Genomic DNA, 13,465 nt, shown 5'->3' with positions numbered 1-13,465 from the left:
AATGGACGTACTGTGATTCCTGCAGATATGCGTGCAATATACAAGAAGAATCGAGGTGGATTTCAGGCGCGCTCATTTAAATTACGTCTCTTTGTTCGCGTTAAGTTTTTTTTACATATTCTAACGATTTTACCGTAGTTGATTTGCTGAATAACAAGAGAAGAAGAAGAATGTATAACAGTAGAATATAAGAAACAACTGGCGAATAAATATAAAAAAAAACTGAAACTAAATCTATTGTAAGGCCCAAATTAAATTCTAAAGACAATACAATGTCAACCTCAATTACAAAAATCGATGATGAAAGTGACCACAACGCTACGTACGAAATCTATCAAAATCCAAGCAGATCATCAAACATACCCAACGACATAATTGAAATTTTTGAATACTTAAGTACAAATTCTAAAATCGTATTTAAATCACAGCCACGAACTGAACCTGAACTTTTGCTAAATGAAAAAGTGAAATTGGCTCAAGATATCTATGAACGCAATCCACAAACAACATATAATAAAACAACCACATATAAATGCATATATATGCAACATATATATGCAACATATAATAAAATTTTTTACCTAACGAGATGTATACACTTTTCACCTACTTATGCTATTTATAAAAATAGTAAAATAATTGAAACTATAAAAAACGATATAAGCAATGTTTTTATTGTTTTCGCATTTGCTGAACTTAAAATAATGTAATGTCCTTTATATCCTAGTTATTTTCTCTTTCTAAAATAAATTTACCCTCTCTTACTTAAGTACTCGTATTTTATTTTATTTAATATGTAAATCTACATTTGTTTCTTAGTATGCATCCGTTGGATTAACGTTATAATGTAAATATATATTAAAATTTTTCTTTAATCTAATATTTTGTAAATACGATTTATTTTGAGGGATGCGTTTATAAAAGCCGTTTATAAAATTGCGGTTTTTCTCTACTTTTTTAATTTTAAATTAATTTACATTAATTTACACCTAAAGGCAGGCAAGCAAAGCGAACGTTAAATTCTCTGCTAATTTACAGAGCGAACGTAATACTCTATGCTATTTACAGAAAGAACGTAATACTTTATGTTAATTGTGAATTGTTTAATTGTCAGCAAAAGCTCCCGCATTTTATATTTTTTATTACTTGGCAACGGTATTTGTCCAAACTAGAAAACTAGTTATGACAACGGAGCATTAGCAACGCAAACATAGAATTGATTGTGTCAGGACTACTTTTTGAACATTTGACTGAATGGGGTTACCATCTAAGTTTTTAGTTAGGCATTTAACCATTTATTTATTATAAGCGACTCTGTGCTTTGCCTTTCAACAGGGAAATAAAATTGATGCCTTTAAAGAATAAGCATATAAAATTTGGTGCCTTTAAAGAAAATTTAGCGAGGGCTTTGTTTAATTTGATAATAAAAATGATGGCAGTCTAATTTTAGGCTAACTTGTAAAATTATTATTATTATTGCTATAAATTTAGCCAGAGAATAAATTCTTCTCTCTTAAAGCGCTAGCATCAAAAAAAAATTCTACCGCATTTGAGATTTGAACCCACGAGCTGAAAGTCAAGACTCTTGCTCTCACTGTTGAGATTAATATTGTATCGTGTTCGTTAAAACAATCAAGCGAAAGCAACACTAGTATTAATTCCAACATTAGTGTAATTTTACGAAGGTTATAACCCTTGGAATTTCTCCACTGAACCGATTTTAGGCATTCCTACTTCGGCCTGAACAAAAAATTTAGATTTAGAAGAGAAAGTAGCAATGCTTGAAAGCATCCAAGAACAACTAATAGAAGCTAACGCAAGTCTAGCAATGATGACAAGTCTGCCGGAAAGCGAAGGTAATTTATACATTTATGGCGTTTATTTAAGTTTAACTTAGCTTTCTTTAGATCGCAAAGGTAATTTCTTGTTTGCTGAAGTTGATCACAGCCAAGCCATGAAAAAACTGCTAACCGCTCAAAAGAAAAGTTATTTAGAAATGAAAAAGATCTACAGCGAAAGCGAATATTGTGAGTTGGAGGCATGCAGTTCAACATTTTCTTATGCAGATAGGACTTATCAAGGTGAAAAGACACATTTCGTTGCAAGACACACATATCAAATAAAAACTCTTCTAAAAAAATTAAACCAACATATTCAACGGCTACTAAATTAGTGTTTGCATATTAAATATTAAATAAGAAATCGGTTTACTTAACCCGATTCTCTTCCGAAATAGATATGTTGATTTTTAACCAACGGCTTTTTTAGCAAAGGGCACATGTTAACTAGAGTGCACATATTAACAATATTTTAATTTTGTGATAATGGCAGAGACAAGGAAATATAAAGATGTTCCAACCTTTTGCTCAAAATTCAGAGTAGGAGATTCACAGTGACTTTTTGTCTATTCTTATCAATAACAGTAGTATTAGCGCTGCTAATTAGAAGCCATTTGTATACTTGATCCTTCATTGCCATTATTGCATTGCATCGGCCCGGATTCCGTTCACAGTTTCTTGATATGACGTCGTATCCTCTCAAACGTTTGCAAAGCAGAAACAAATATGCAAAAGGGCCCTAAGAATGTTACATACCTTTTCAAAAACCTAATGCAACCTATATCGCATCTTTTGTATGTTATTAGATTTATTGCAATTTGTCCTCATCGTATTAGCACTCAGTCCTCGCACAGCCACGCAAGATATATCATGTTAGAAGTCTTCACCTTCGCCATAATTTTTTAGTTATTAAATTACTTAGACTATATTTTTCTTAAACAACCAAGCGCATTTCCACTCGTAAAGTGAATATCTCGACTCTGACTTGAAAGGAATACGAATTTTTTCATTTTCTTTTGAATAATCCATGTCATCCAAGAAACGCATTTGTGGAATGTTGTCATTTTAAGTTCGTCTGTTCTTTTTATACCTTATACCGCTTATGGTACATGGGCATGTGATATTTGTACATAATATTCAGAGGAACTTCAGATAGTCCCATCTTTTGTTAGATCGAATGATTCAGATAGCCCTTTTTGTCTGCCGTCCGTCTTTTTTGTTCAACCTATATTTCTTAATTTTGAAATCGGTTTGAATCGGGATATTTTAAGTGTTATTTTGGAGTCCTTTCATAAAAAAACGCAATTTGTGATTTGCTAATTGCGCCGTTTTTAGCTAGTCACAACTCTGCCAAGGATGATAAACGTTTATTTGTAAAACATCACGGAGAGAAACGCAAACGATTGCAAGACGTTAAAGTGAGCCTTTTTTATAATGTATTTACTTCAAACTATATTAAAAGAAATTGAACAGGTTTTCGAGAAAACATCTGCTGCTATTGGCCCTAAAACATTCACTATTGATCGTTTGCTAGCAACATTTTATGCTTTACTCGAAGAGAAGGTTGGTCTTGTAATTTGCATTCTCAGATATCCACGCTGGTGCAACTCAAGCTTTTGAGTTTTGTTAGCAATGAAATAAATAGCGGATGCATCAGTTCGATTGCAATGTACTGTGGGCCTTGAATTCGTAGTCTTTATAGGCAATGTTGTAGGATTTAATGTACGTCAATATTTATGTGATATTATGTGAAAATCCCAAATAAATATGTTTTAATATCACTTATACACTTATATATGAATCGTCTCTGCCAAAGAACTATCGCGGTTTCGAAGTTTCAAAAGTCCTGTTTTTAACGAATCTTACTCTATCAGTATTGCATAAGGTATACCATGTAAATCAGTACGTTTAAGTTCTTCAATAAGCGTGCTATGATTACGTTAAGCCAGAATCTCTCTTAAAGTTAATTGTAAGAAAAAAGAACATAAATAAGAAAATTGAAAAAAAAAAAAAAAATGTAAACGACAGACCACATAAGTGCATAAGTTTTTTTACTTACATTTACTACACTTTTACAACAATTTTATTATAAACATTACATATATATACGTATGTATACGTATGTATGTACATACATTATATATATATACAACTTATAAGGACTCCGTTCCGTATGTACGTACATATATATATAGGTATATGTACGCATCAATAATATTAAAGCAAAGTGAAAAATTAATTAATTTAACGCACTCAATTCTATACGTATGTAAGTCGATACATATATTTATATTTATAGCAAATTTTATTCCAAATCTTATATATTTACGCAAAAATAAACACCGTGTGGTTGGCTGAATCAATCTGTCGATGAAACCAGAACAATTATTAATCTTATAAAAAAATCGTTCCAAAAAAGGTAACAAAACCTGTAATTAAATTTTTCTTATGGGCATAAGGAAGCATTTTTGTTTTTGCATTGCTGTTATTATATATTTTGTATATGATTTCCCCATAAAACCATATGGAAATCCAATAAAGAAAAAACACAAAGAGACTGCTTCCTAGTTCAGTTCGGTATGTACTTACAAGAAAACCATTTGCAGAACTTTGCCCGCCTCGCTATAGCTCAAAGTGACCAAGAATTACATCACATTATCCGAGATTATCAAACAAAATTAAAAACGCGTCAACAAGATATCAAGAACCGTCGATATGCTGCCTTACAAAAACTTATAAAAGAAGGAGAGCATTTTAGCGAGCAGGAAATGATGAAAAGAGCTCCAGAGTTATATCAAGAATTGGTGGGTCACTACCTGAGTTTGGCGGAGATAAAAGAACGTTATAGTTATGATGTACGCAATACAAACTTTTCGGGTATATTAATACACACCTTGGAATGTAAAGAATTAAGCGAAGTACTAGAAAAAGCAGTGAAACTTGGCTACAACCTGATCTTCATTCGTCGGAACTTTTTCACAATTCTTTCCAAGTCTTCAGAAAGGATCGAGTGAATCGCATTGGTGGTGGTGTATTAATTGCCATATCTGCATCAGTCCCATCCAATTCAATAGAATTTCCCACTTCTCCTGGCGTTGAATTTATCGCCGTTCGTGCGATAATGCCTAATAAACAGCTATTTGTAACCTGCTCCTATATTCCTCCAAATTCTGATATCTCTATTTACAAGAAACACCCTGCCCTCATTTGTGAAGTGGCAATGCAAACCCACTGATTTGGTTGTTGCGCTGGGTGACTTCAACTTGTCTCAAGTCACTTAGTGTAACAGTGACAATTCTGGCTGTTTGATTCCTATTTCAACATCTGATAGATCCGTTGTGTTCTTTAACAAATTATTTGATCGTAATTTAGTTCAATATAATCGTACCCCTAATTGCAATGGTAGACTGCTTGATCTCTGCTTAGCTAACTTTCCTGAGATTAACGTAAATCGTTGCCCACCTTTTAGTTTACCTGAGGACCCTTATCATTCATCAATGTGCATTTCCTTTCAACATATGAATGATGGTTCGTTGAACAACCTTAATGTACCAAATCAAACTTTTTTAAATAAATGTTATGATTTTCATAAAGTCAATATTGTATTGCTAAAACATCGTCTTTCACATATGAGGCTTGATTTCTCAATCGGAAGTATTGAAAGCTTATTGTCATCGTTCTACAATACATTAAATCTAGCTATTGCTGCATCTGCTCCGATTAAGCAGTGCCGACCTCGAAGCAGGTGTCCCCCCTGGTTTAATAAGACAATTAAATATTACAAGAATAGAAAAAACACGTTATTCAAAAAATATTCGAAAAGTGGCTCTGCTCTCGACTTTTTCGCTTACTCGGTGGTGAGGCATAGATTTAACTCCTTCAACCACTGAGTATTTCCGACGAAACTTTTCGACTGCTAATTTCGATTTATCAGCAAACTACCTATATCCTATAACTAACTCTGTCTCAATTCCTAACTTGGTAATTTCGGAAGATGATGTTTTTAAAGGGTTGAGTTCTCTAAAATATTGTTGTGCGCCAGGACCTGATGGAATTCCATCATGTGTACTTCAATCTTGCGCTCTCGAGTTATGTGGTGTGATCTCAAAATTTTTAACCTGTCCTTGTATTCAGGTGTTTTCCCTTCATGTTGGAAGAGTAGTTTCCTTATTCCTATCCACAAGAGTGGAAGTAGACAATTTGTTGAGAACTACAGAAGCATAGCCAAGTTGAGTGTGTTGTCCAACTTGTTCGAGTGAATTGTGACTCAGCATTTGGCCGTTGCCATTAATTCGTATATTTTTCCACACCAGCATGGCTTTCAGAAAGGAAGATCTACGATCATCAATCTGTTAGAGTTTACTTGTCATGTTTTGAAGGCTTTTTCCAGTGGCTCTCCCACAGATGTGATATACACTGATTTAAGCAAAACGTTTGATATGGTTAACCATAACTTACTCATCTTGAAACTCCAAGCCTATGGTTTCCCACCGTACTTAGTGAAATGGATAAGCTCTTATCTGCACAACAGATCCTTTGGTTTGTTCAACTTTATCACCTCGGATGAGTTCCCCGTTATATCTGAAGTACCTCAAGGAAGTCACTTAGGTCCCATTTTATTTAGTTTATACGTTAACGATCTTCCATCGGTGGTTAATTCCAGTCAGATCTTAATGTATGCGGATGATGCGAAACTCTTTTCCTCCTTCGCTGTTGAATCGCAATGACATCAGCTTCAAGGTGACTTGGATAATTTTGTTGCGTGATGCTCTGTGAATCTTCTGAAACTAAATCTGAGTAAATGTAAGAAGCTTTCTTTCTCAAGAAGAAAGTCATTCATTACTCAGCATTTCATAGATTCGGAGTTCATTTGCAATTTGGTCCTGTACCGGTTGTCTATGCTGGTTGTGTACATGCTTTTTTTCTTTTTTTTTTCCTTCTTATTTGTTTTATTGTACTTATACCAAGTTTTATTATTAATTTAATATAAGTTTTGCTTTAAGTGTTAATTGAACTCGACTGTTATTTGTTTAGTTGAGTTTCATGTATAAGTAAAATTAAAATAAATAAATAAATAAAAGAAATCTAATATGGAGTAGAGCTCACCAAACTAACCACCGCTCCCTTCAAGCAACCGTTAATCGGCATTTACAAGATCCACCTATATGCAACCCCTGAGTTAGCAGGTTGCATTCATACCATTCCCAACGTGGAAGATCTTCGGAGAAGAGTTTTAACCAAGATGCGACTTCCAACAATATCGTCCAAGGCTTAATATGCAACGAAAATAGTCGACTCCCCGAGGGAACGGAAACAATTAGGAAGACGTTAGCCTTAAAACTATTGCCAAAACCTGACCCTGTTGACATGGATGACTCTGTTCGCTCATATGCGGGTACCTACATGAAAAGACTGCAAGGAGTTAACGATTTTGTCAACAAAAGGCGACTAGAGGGGGAATTAATCTCAACTAACGCTTTAAAAATGCCTGCCTGCTATAATATTGGTGCCTGCGCATGTTACTGGGCGTTAGTAACTGGGAAATCTGCTTCCCTTTGCTTTTGCCCTTAAATTCCTTGCTAATGGTTTTGATCTGTTAAAATGATAAATTGTCTACATTCCAAAATATATTTAAAACGTTTGTATTTAGTATGTAGGTAGATTGCTAACAGATCACGGTCAAACGTACTATGTTTAATTTCGGATGTGGAAAGTGTGTTCAATAATCCCATTCACGGATTATTGCAAGACGTTACATACTGCATCATTTGATGCTTCAAACGTTAAAGATAATTCCGCCTCGTTGCAAGAATGATTTGACGAAACTTTTGCGGAAAATGTCACTTTAATAAGTTCAAACGATTTAGTAGGTTTTTAATCCTATATATAAAAACATTGTTTTTAGACCTAACTGCTTTATTAATTTTACCATATATACCCCTTCCTTCTTTACAAATATTATGATTAAGAAAATTCATATTCCGAAGATACAATTATGAGGTCTGTGGATTATGAGGTAATGTTTAAACCATATTTATCAAGTTGCTTGAATATTAAAGTTAAACGTTCTAGAGCTTCGGATTCTGGATCACTGACAATAAGACCGTGACGTATACAGAAATTAAGTCTGTGCCTCTAAACACTCCATTTATAAGTCTCTAGAAAGTGTGTGCTGAATTCCTATACCCAAAATGCATTCCTTCTAATTGCAAAGCACTGAAAAGCGTCGTTATAGTTGTCTTGCAAACGTCCTCCATTGCCATAGGAATTTTGATTGACATCATTTATATGAGTTAACGGGCAGGAATCACAACCATTCAATCGTCTGAAATCTCCACATGAAGCTGTGAAGTCTATGTAGAAATACATTCCTAAGTTAACGTCGTTTCTAGTGCAAAACTTTTACTTAAAATAAATAGTATGAAAAATACTTTCGACACAATAAAGTAAATATCATTATGAAACCACATATTGGACAAACTTAGAGGGCATAGAAGGATTACTTAATTTCGGAAATACAAAAATACTGGAAAAAATAACAAAATCAAATAATTATTTCGGATGTCTTTACCTATTGGTCCTACTAAATTTGAAAAGCAATAAATGAATTCTTATCATTACTATTTATTTCTAACATGCATCTACGGCAAATTAAATTTCCGCTCTTTGTTTACTTAAGAAACTTTAGATTGTCGGAATTTTGTAATTGTTTAACCATTTCCAAAAAGCTACTTAAATTTAACCCTACCTAATTCTCGGGAAGCTTTACGCACAGTTCGCTTAAGTTTTTCAGGGAATCTCTTACCTTTACATGTTTGCATAGAAGATGTTAACTTCACTATCAAACTGTACATCAAAACAGTATTACAATGTAGTAAATGTTGCCGTTTTTGTCAGGCAAGAAGTATTAACTGCAAGGGTGAAAGTGCATCTAACTCAAAGATTTGTTCCTCTTATAAAAAATTTTTTAAATCCGAAAAAGACACTGCAGATCGCCTTAAACGTCAGGTTTACCTCATAGAACTCTTATGCTGATGCAAATACCAACTTCTTTCTTTCCCCAAAAAACTTCCCTAATAAAATCATCAAATCCCGAGACTCCTGTGCCCAATAACAAATCGTAAAATCATGAAATGATTACCGATTCTATATCTCAAATCAAAGCCTCTAGTGTCTGAATTTATGAATAAATTACAAATACTCAAATCAACGTTTTCCAACTTTTGTGAGTCAATGTGCTCAGTACTGAGTTACTTCGTTCTTAAAAAAGAAAGTTTGCTGCATTTTTTTAGATTTAATTTCATAAAATTTAACGAGCAAGCAATGACCAGGTTATTTAAGTCAGTTTGAAGCTGATACGATTGCGATCCCAAGGAGAAGGAAGAAAACAGTTTAACATCGTCAGCGTACTTTAAAATCTGGCTGGATTTAATCACTGAGGGCAGATCATTAATGTATAAACCAAATAAAAGGGGTGCTAAGTGGCTATCTTGAGGTACGCAGCGAGGACCAGACGTCACGCGAAATTCATGCGATGTGATGAAGTTAAATACAACCCTAAATGATCTATTATACAGATAAGAGCCGATCCATTTCACTAAGTGCAAAGGGAAGCCAGAGGCCTTAAGTTTAAAAATCAATAAGTTATGGTTGACCAAGTAAAGTGCTTTACTAAAAGGAAATTCATGCGAGGTGACGAAATTATGCATAACTCTGAATGATCTCTTATGAGGATAAGAGCTTATCCGTTTCACTAAATACAAAGGAAATGCCAGAGACATAGATTTTGAAGATCAATAAATTATGGCTAACTAAGTCAAACGCCTTGTTAAAATCAGTATATACGACATCCGTGCAAGAACTACCAAAAAAAGACTTGAAAACATGACTAGTAAACAGATTGGTGATAGTAGATCTTGCTTTCCGAAAGCCAAGCTGAAATGGAGAAATACTAGATTTAGTAGCAAGAGCTAGATGCTGACAATTTGCTCAAACAATTTACGTAAGACTCTCAATTTGGCGATGCCTCTATAGTTTTCAACGTGTTGTCTATATCCACATTTATTAATTGAAATAAGGAAACTACTCTCCCAACGCAGAGGAAAAACGCACTATTTCAAGGACTGATTAACAATCTTGCAAATAATACCACGTAGCTCGTTAGGGCATGATTTGTAATCCTCTCAGGCCATAAAATATGCAAATACGTTTGAGTTTTTCTTTTTTCTCTTTTTCTCTGGATGTGTTATTGGCAATGCCAGTTCTGTTGAATAATTTGTAAACAAAATTGTTAATAACGGATGTTTAACACATGGCAAAAAGTACAAAAGTCACATAGCCTTTTGCTATTGGTGACAGTTCACAATGTATACATAACAAAAAACCACAATATTGCTTTCAGAGAAACAAATTCAGAGAAGGATAATAAAACTAAGGACAGCCCAGCTTCGAAAACTCAATCAGAAAAATTATCAATTGTTTGCCACGAGTATTCCCAGAAATACCGTGAAATGCAAGAAATATTTTGAAAGCGTTTACGTTCCATAGAATTAATTATGATTCTTTCAAAAGCTAATGAAATGAAAGGGTGAGGTTATCCATTCGAAACTCGAAGAAATGAAGTTGAGAGTTTCACCGAAAAAAATTGTAATTTGCAGCAACGAATTTCATGAATTTGTATATGAAAATATTGAGAGTTTAATGCTATATGTTGACCATTGCAAATAATCTACTTCAATTTTAGCTAATAGGTTGCTTTTGCTACCCTTGCCGTCAATTGAGAAACGTACATTTAATTTCGGTGTTCCCTTCTTAATTAAGTTAATTAAGGGTACTATCGATTCGTCCACGTTGTTTGATTAAATAAGTTTTAATGTTCCTAATCGCTTCTCTAAGCACTTTATTTTCGTTAAACTGAGTCAATGTAAATATAATTATTAGCTCTTTAACCCGTTCAGAGCTGTTTGCAGAAACCTAAATGATGTCCATCACTTAATCTCAATATTGGATTCTTTAAAGTCTATCAAAACGACTTTGCTGAATACGTGCGTTTTGCCCATGTCATATTTAAACATCTCATTATGATTCGAAAACTAAAAGGTGTTGTTTACTGTTATTGGTCGGCAAGCTTTTACATGTTTTCAATGGTTTACGGAATCGCAGCTTGGTCTGTACCATGTGCGGATACTAGGTAATAGGTGTTCATTAACTTTATTTTCTTTTTTTTCTCGTTTTCCTTTTTCTTTCCATTTCCTCATCTACTCTATACTAGTTTTTAATAATAATTAAGATAAGATTTTCTTATAAAATATTAATTGATTTCGATTGTTAATTTATTTCAGTTGAGTTTCTAATAAGTTGAATTGAAATAAATAAATAAATAAATGAAAGAAATGAAAGAAATAATTAGATGCAAAAGAATATGACATTATTAACTAGGCTTTTTTTGCGCTATTCAATCATGTTTCTTTTTGTTTTTTTGTGTGCCGGCAAACTCTACTTCCATTTCTTCTTTGGCACTATTGTTTCGACTCTTTTCGACGTTTGCGTATACTATTTTCTGTTAAAGGATTAGATTTTGTCATATATATATTTAATATGCTTACCTTATGTTATTATTTTCATTAATTTACGATCGTGAGATTTAAATTACTCTCTAAGTTGGCTTTTGCGTTGGTTTGGCTTAATTTTACTTTGAAATCAAAGAAATCTGCTTTTCATTTTTGTAGGCACACGAAATATTTGCTCAAAATTTTCTAAATTCAAACCCTTGGTTTTATTAATATTTTATACATTTTTTACTTTGTTGGTCGTTGTTAATTTTTTTTGCTCAATAAATTTTGTTTTCGTTTTTTTAATTTTTCTGTTTTTGATTTACTGTTGTGGTTCAGCGGTTTGGGAGTTTTTGTTTGGAATTTTCTTATTTCCAAGTTAAAGCGGGTTTCTCTTGTAAATGTAAATCTAAACAACCAAACTAAATCCAGAAATAAGTCTTTTTGTGTTCGTGTAATTTGACAAGTATGGCAGAGTGTTTACAAATCTTATACATTCATTATTCCAAAAAAAGCTATTGTCATCAAACAATGGTGAATGCTATCATATATATACGCAATGAGACACACACCACAAGTACATATATATATGACAAGAATTTGTTTGCTTTTGTTTTGTTTTTTTATTTATACATGAACAATAGCAGCGAAAATGACGCGAAAGTCTGATGTGATCGAATTGAAAACGGTTATCAACTATTGACTTGGTAACGAACAAAAGCTAATTTTCAGACGTGATTACCCTGCTGAGTTCGACTTACGGTTCTCTCGAGCTATCATACATTGCAAAACACGAAAACGATACGATTCGATCTGCTTTTTTGTTAATGACCACCTTGATATTTATTATTTCCGCATTAAATTTGTTTATATGTGCCTATAACAATGCAATTGGTCCAAGCCATACATTTCTTGCTTCGAGATATTTAATGAAATAAATCAAACCAAATTTTTACATTATGCGGCATTTTCGTTTAGAATTTTATTAATATGAAATTTTGTGTGAATATCCTAAAAAAATGTTGTTCTTAAAGCTTGAGTTGATTTAGACCATTTTGAAAATTAGCTGAGTGTTCTCTGAGTAAATTAAAGCAGTTAAAAATTATTTTTTCTTTTTAGAATTTTAATGAAATAATGCATTTCATTAATTATTTTTAAAAAGTAATCCATTTTTATCATTTTAGGCTTTTATCATTACCAGTTCTTAAGATTCTTAAAACGTTGTGTATGGTAGTAGACACATGGTATGTTTGTGTTTTTCTTCCACTACTAGTACAGAGATGGGGTGCAATGGAAGTAATCTAATATATCCTTATGAATTTGGTCTTCCTCTTTCGGGAAAGATCCAAAACATAGAATTTAAAACCATCTAAAGAAGTTCCATGGAATATCTTATAACTTTCAAGAACGTGATCCATTGATCTTGGCTGCAACAAGAGATAGATTCGCCCGCGCTATTTTTTATTCTACTTGTCTTTGACCCTTCTCGCGATTTCGATTCAAAATAAAATCCGTTTTACCGAAAATATATATCTTCTTCTTCATTTTTTTATATATTCAAAATAACGGTCAGGATTGCAGATGTAATTTATTTTTCCTATTTTCATTTCCATCAACCCATCCCTTCCTTGTTGAAATTACAATCACTATTTAGTGGTCCGTTTTTGACGATATCGTAAAAATTACATTGAAAATAATGTGAAGTGATATAACCGATAAACTATTTTTTTTTTTAAATTTTAACTTAAATCACTTTCATAATTATGGGCACATATATGTATTGCTCAACCATATTCCCACTTTTTTTCGTTAATTTCATATTCAATTTTCGTTTATTTCAAAATAACTATATGCTATTATTATTTTTAAAACATTTTGAAGTTTTTAGGCTTAAATAGCTCTTTCTCTACCCATTTATTTTATCAAACATGTTTTTTAAAAAATACATTTTGTGTTGTTCCAAGAGCTATTAAATATGATTATTACATAGTGTTTGTTGATTTTTTGTTTACGAATTTAAAACATTGCTTCAAATGGTGCATGTTGGGTCGTTTTGCCAAATTATAAATCGGCGAA

The 13,465-nt window shown here is 32.8% G+C and overlaps 1 protein-coding gene across 1 annotated transcript; it reads left to right on the top strand.

The window, feature by feature from the left end:
• The first annotated feature begins 272 nt into the window (after positions 1–272).
• LOC119642431 (coiled-coil domain-containing protein 97-like) lies at positions 273–12,597 on the top strand. The gene is made up of 3 exons (XM_038041595.1): positions 273–505; positions 4,399–4,771; positions 12,574–12,597. Exons 1-3 carry the CDS (start codon positions 273–275, stop codon positions 12,595–12,597), a joined length of 630 nt encoding a protein of 209 aa, XP_037897523.1.
• Positions 12,598–13,465: the final 868 nt, after the last annotated feature.

The sequence above is a fragment of the Glossina fuscipes genome, unplaced genomic scaffold (genome assembly GCF_014805625.2).
Source record: "Glossina fuscipes isolate IAEA_lab_2018 unplaced genomic scaffold, Yale_Gfus_2 222, whole genome shotgun sequence".
Classification (NCBI taxonomy): domain Eukaryota; kingdom Metazoa; phylum Arthropoda; class Insecta; order Diptera; family Glossinidae; genus Glossina; species Glossina fuscipes.
This window is presented reverse-complemented; position numbering and strand designations above follow the sequence as displayed.

Bases quoted from the DNA above. Each gene is read 5' to 3' on its own strand.
- LOC119642431 (XM_038041595.1), top strand. From the start codon at position 273: ATGTCAACCTCAATTACAAAAATCGATGATGAAAGTGACCACAACGCT. The intron at 506-4,398 runs AACATATAATAA...ACAAAGAGACTG, and splicing joins TATGAACGCAATCCACAAAC to CTTCCTAGTTCAGTTCGGTA. The intron at 4,772-12,573 runs GTGAAACTTGGC...TTATCATTTTAG, and splicing joins GCGAAGTACTAGAAAAAGCA to GCTTTTATCATTACCAGTTC.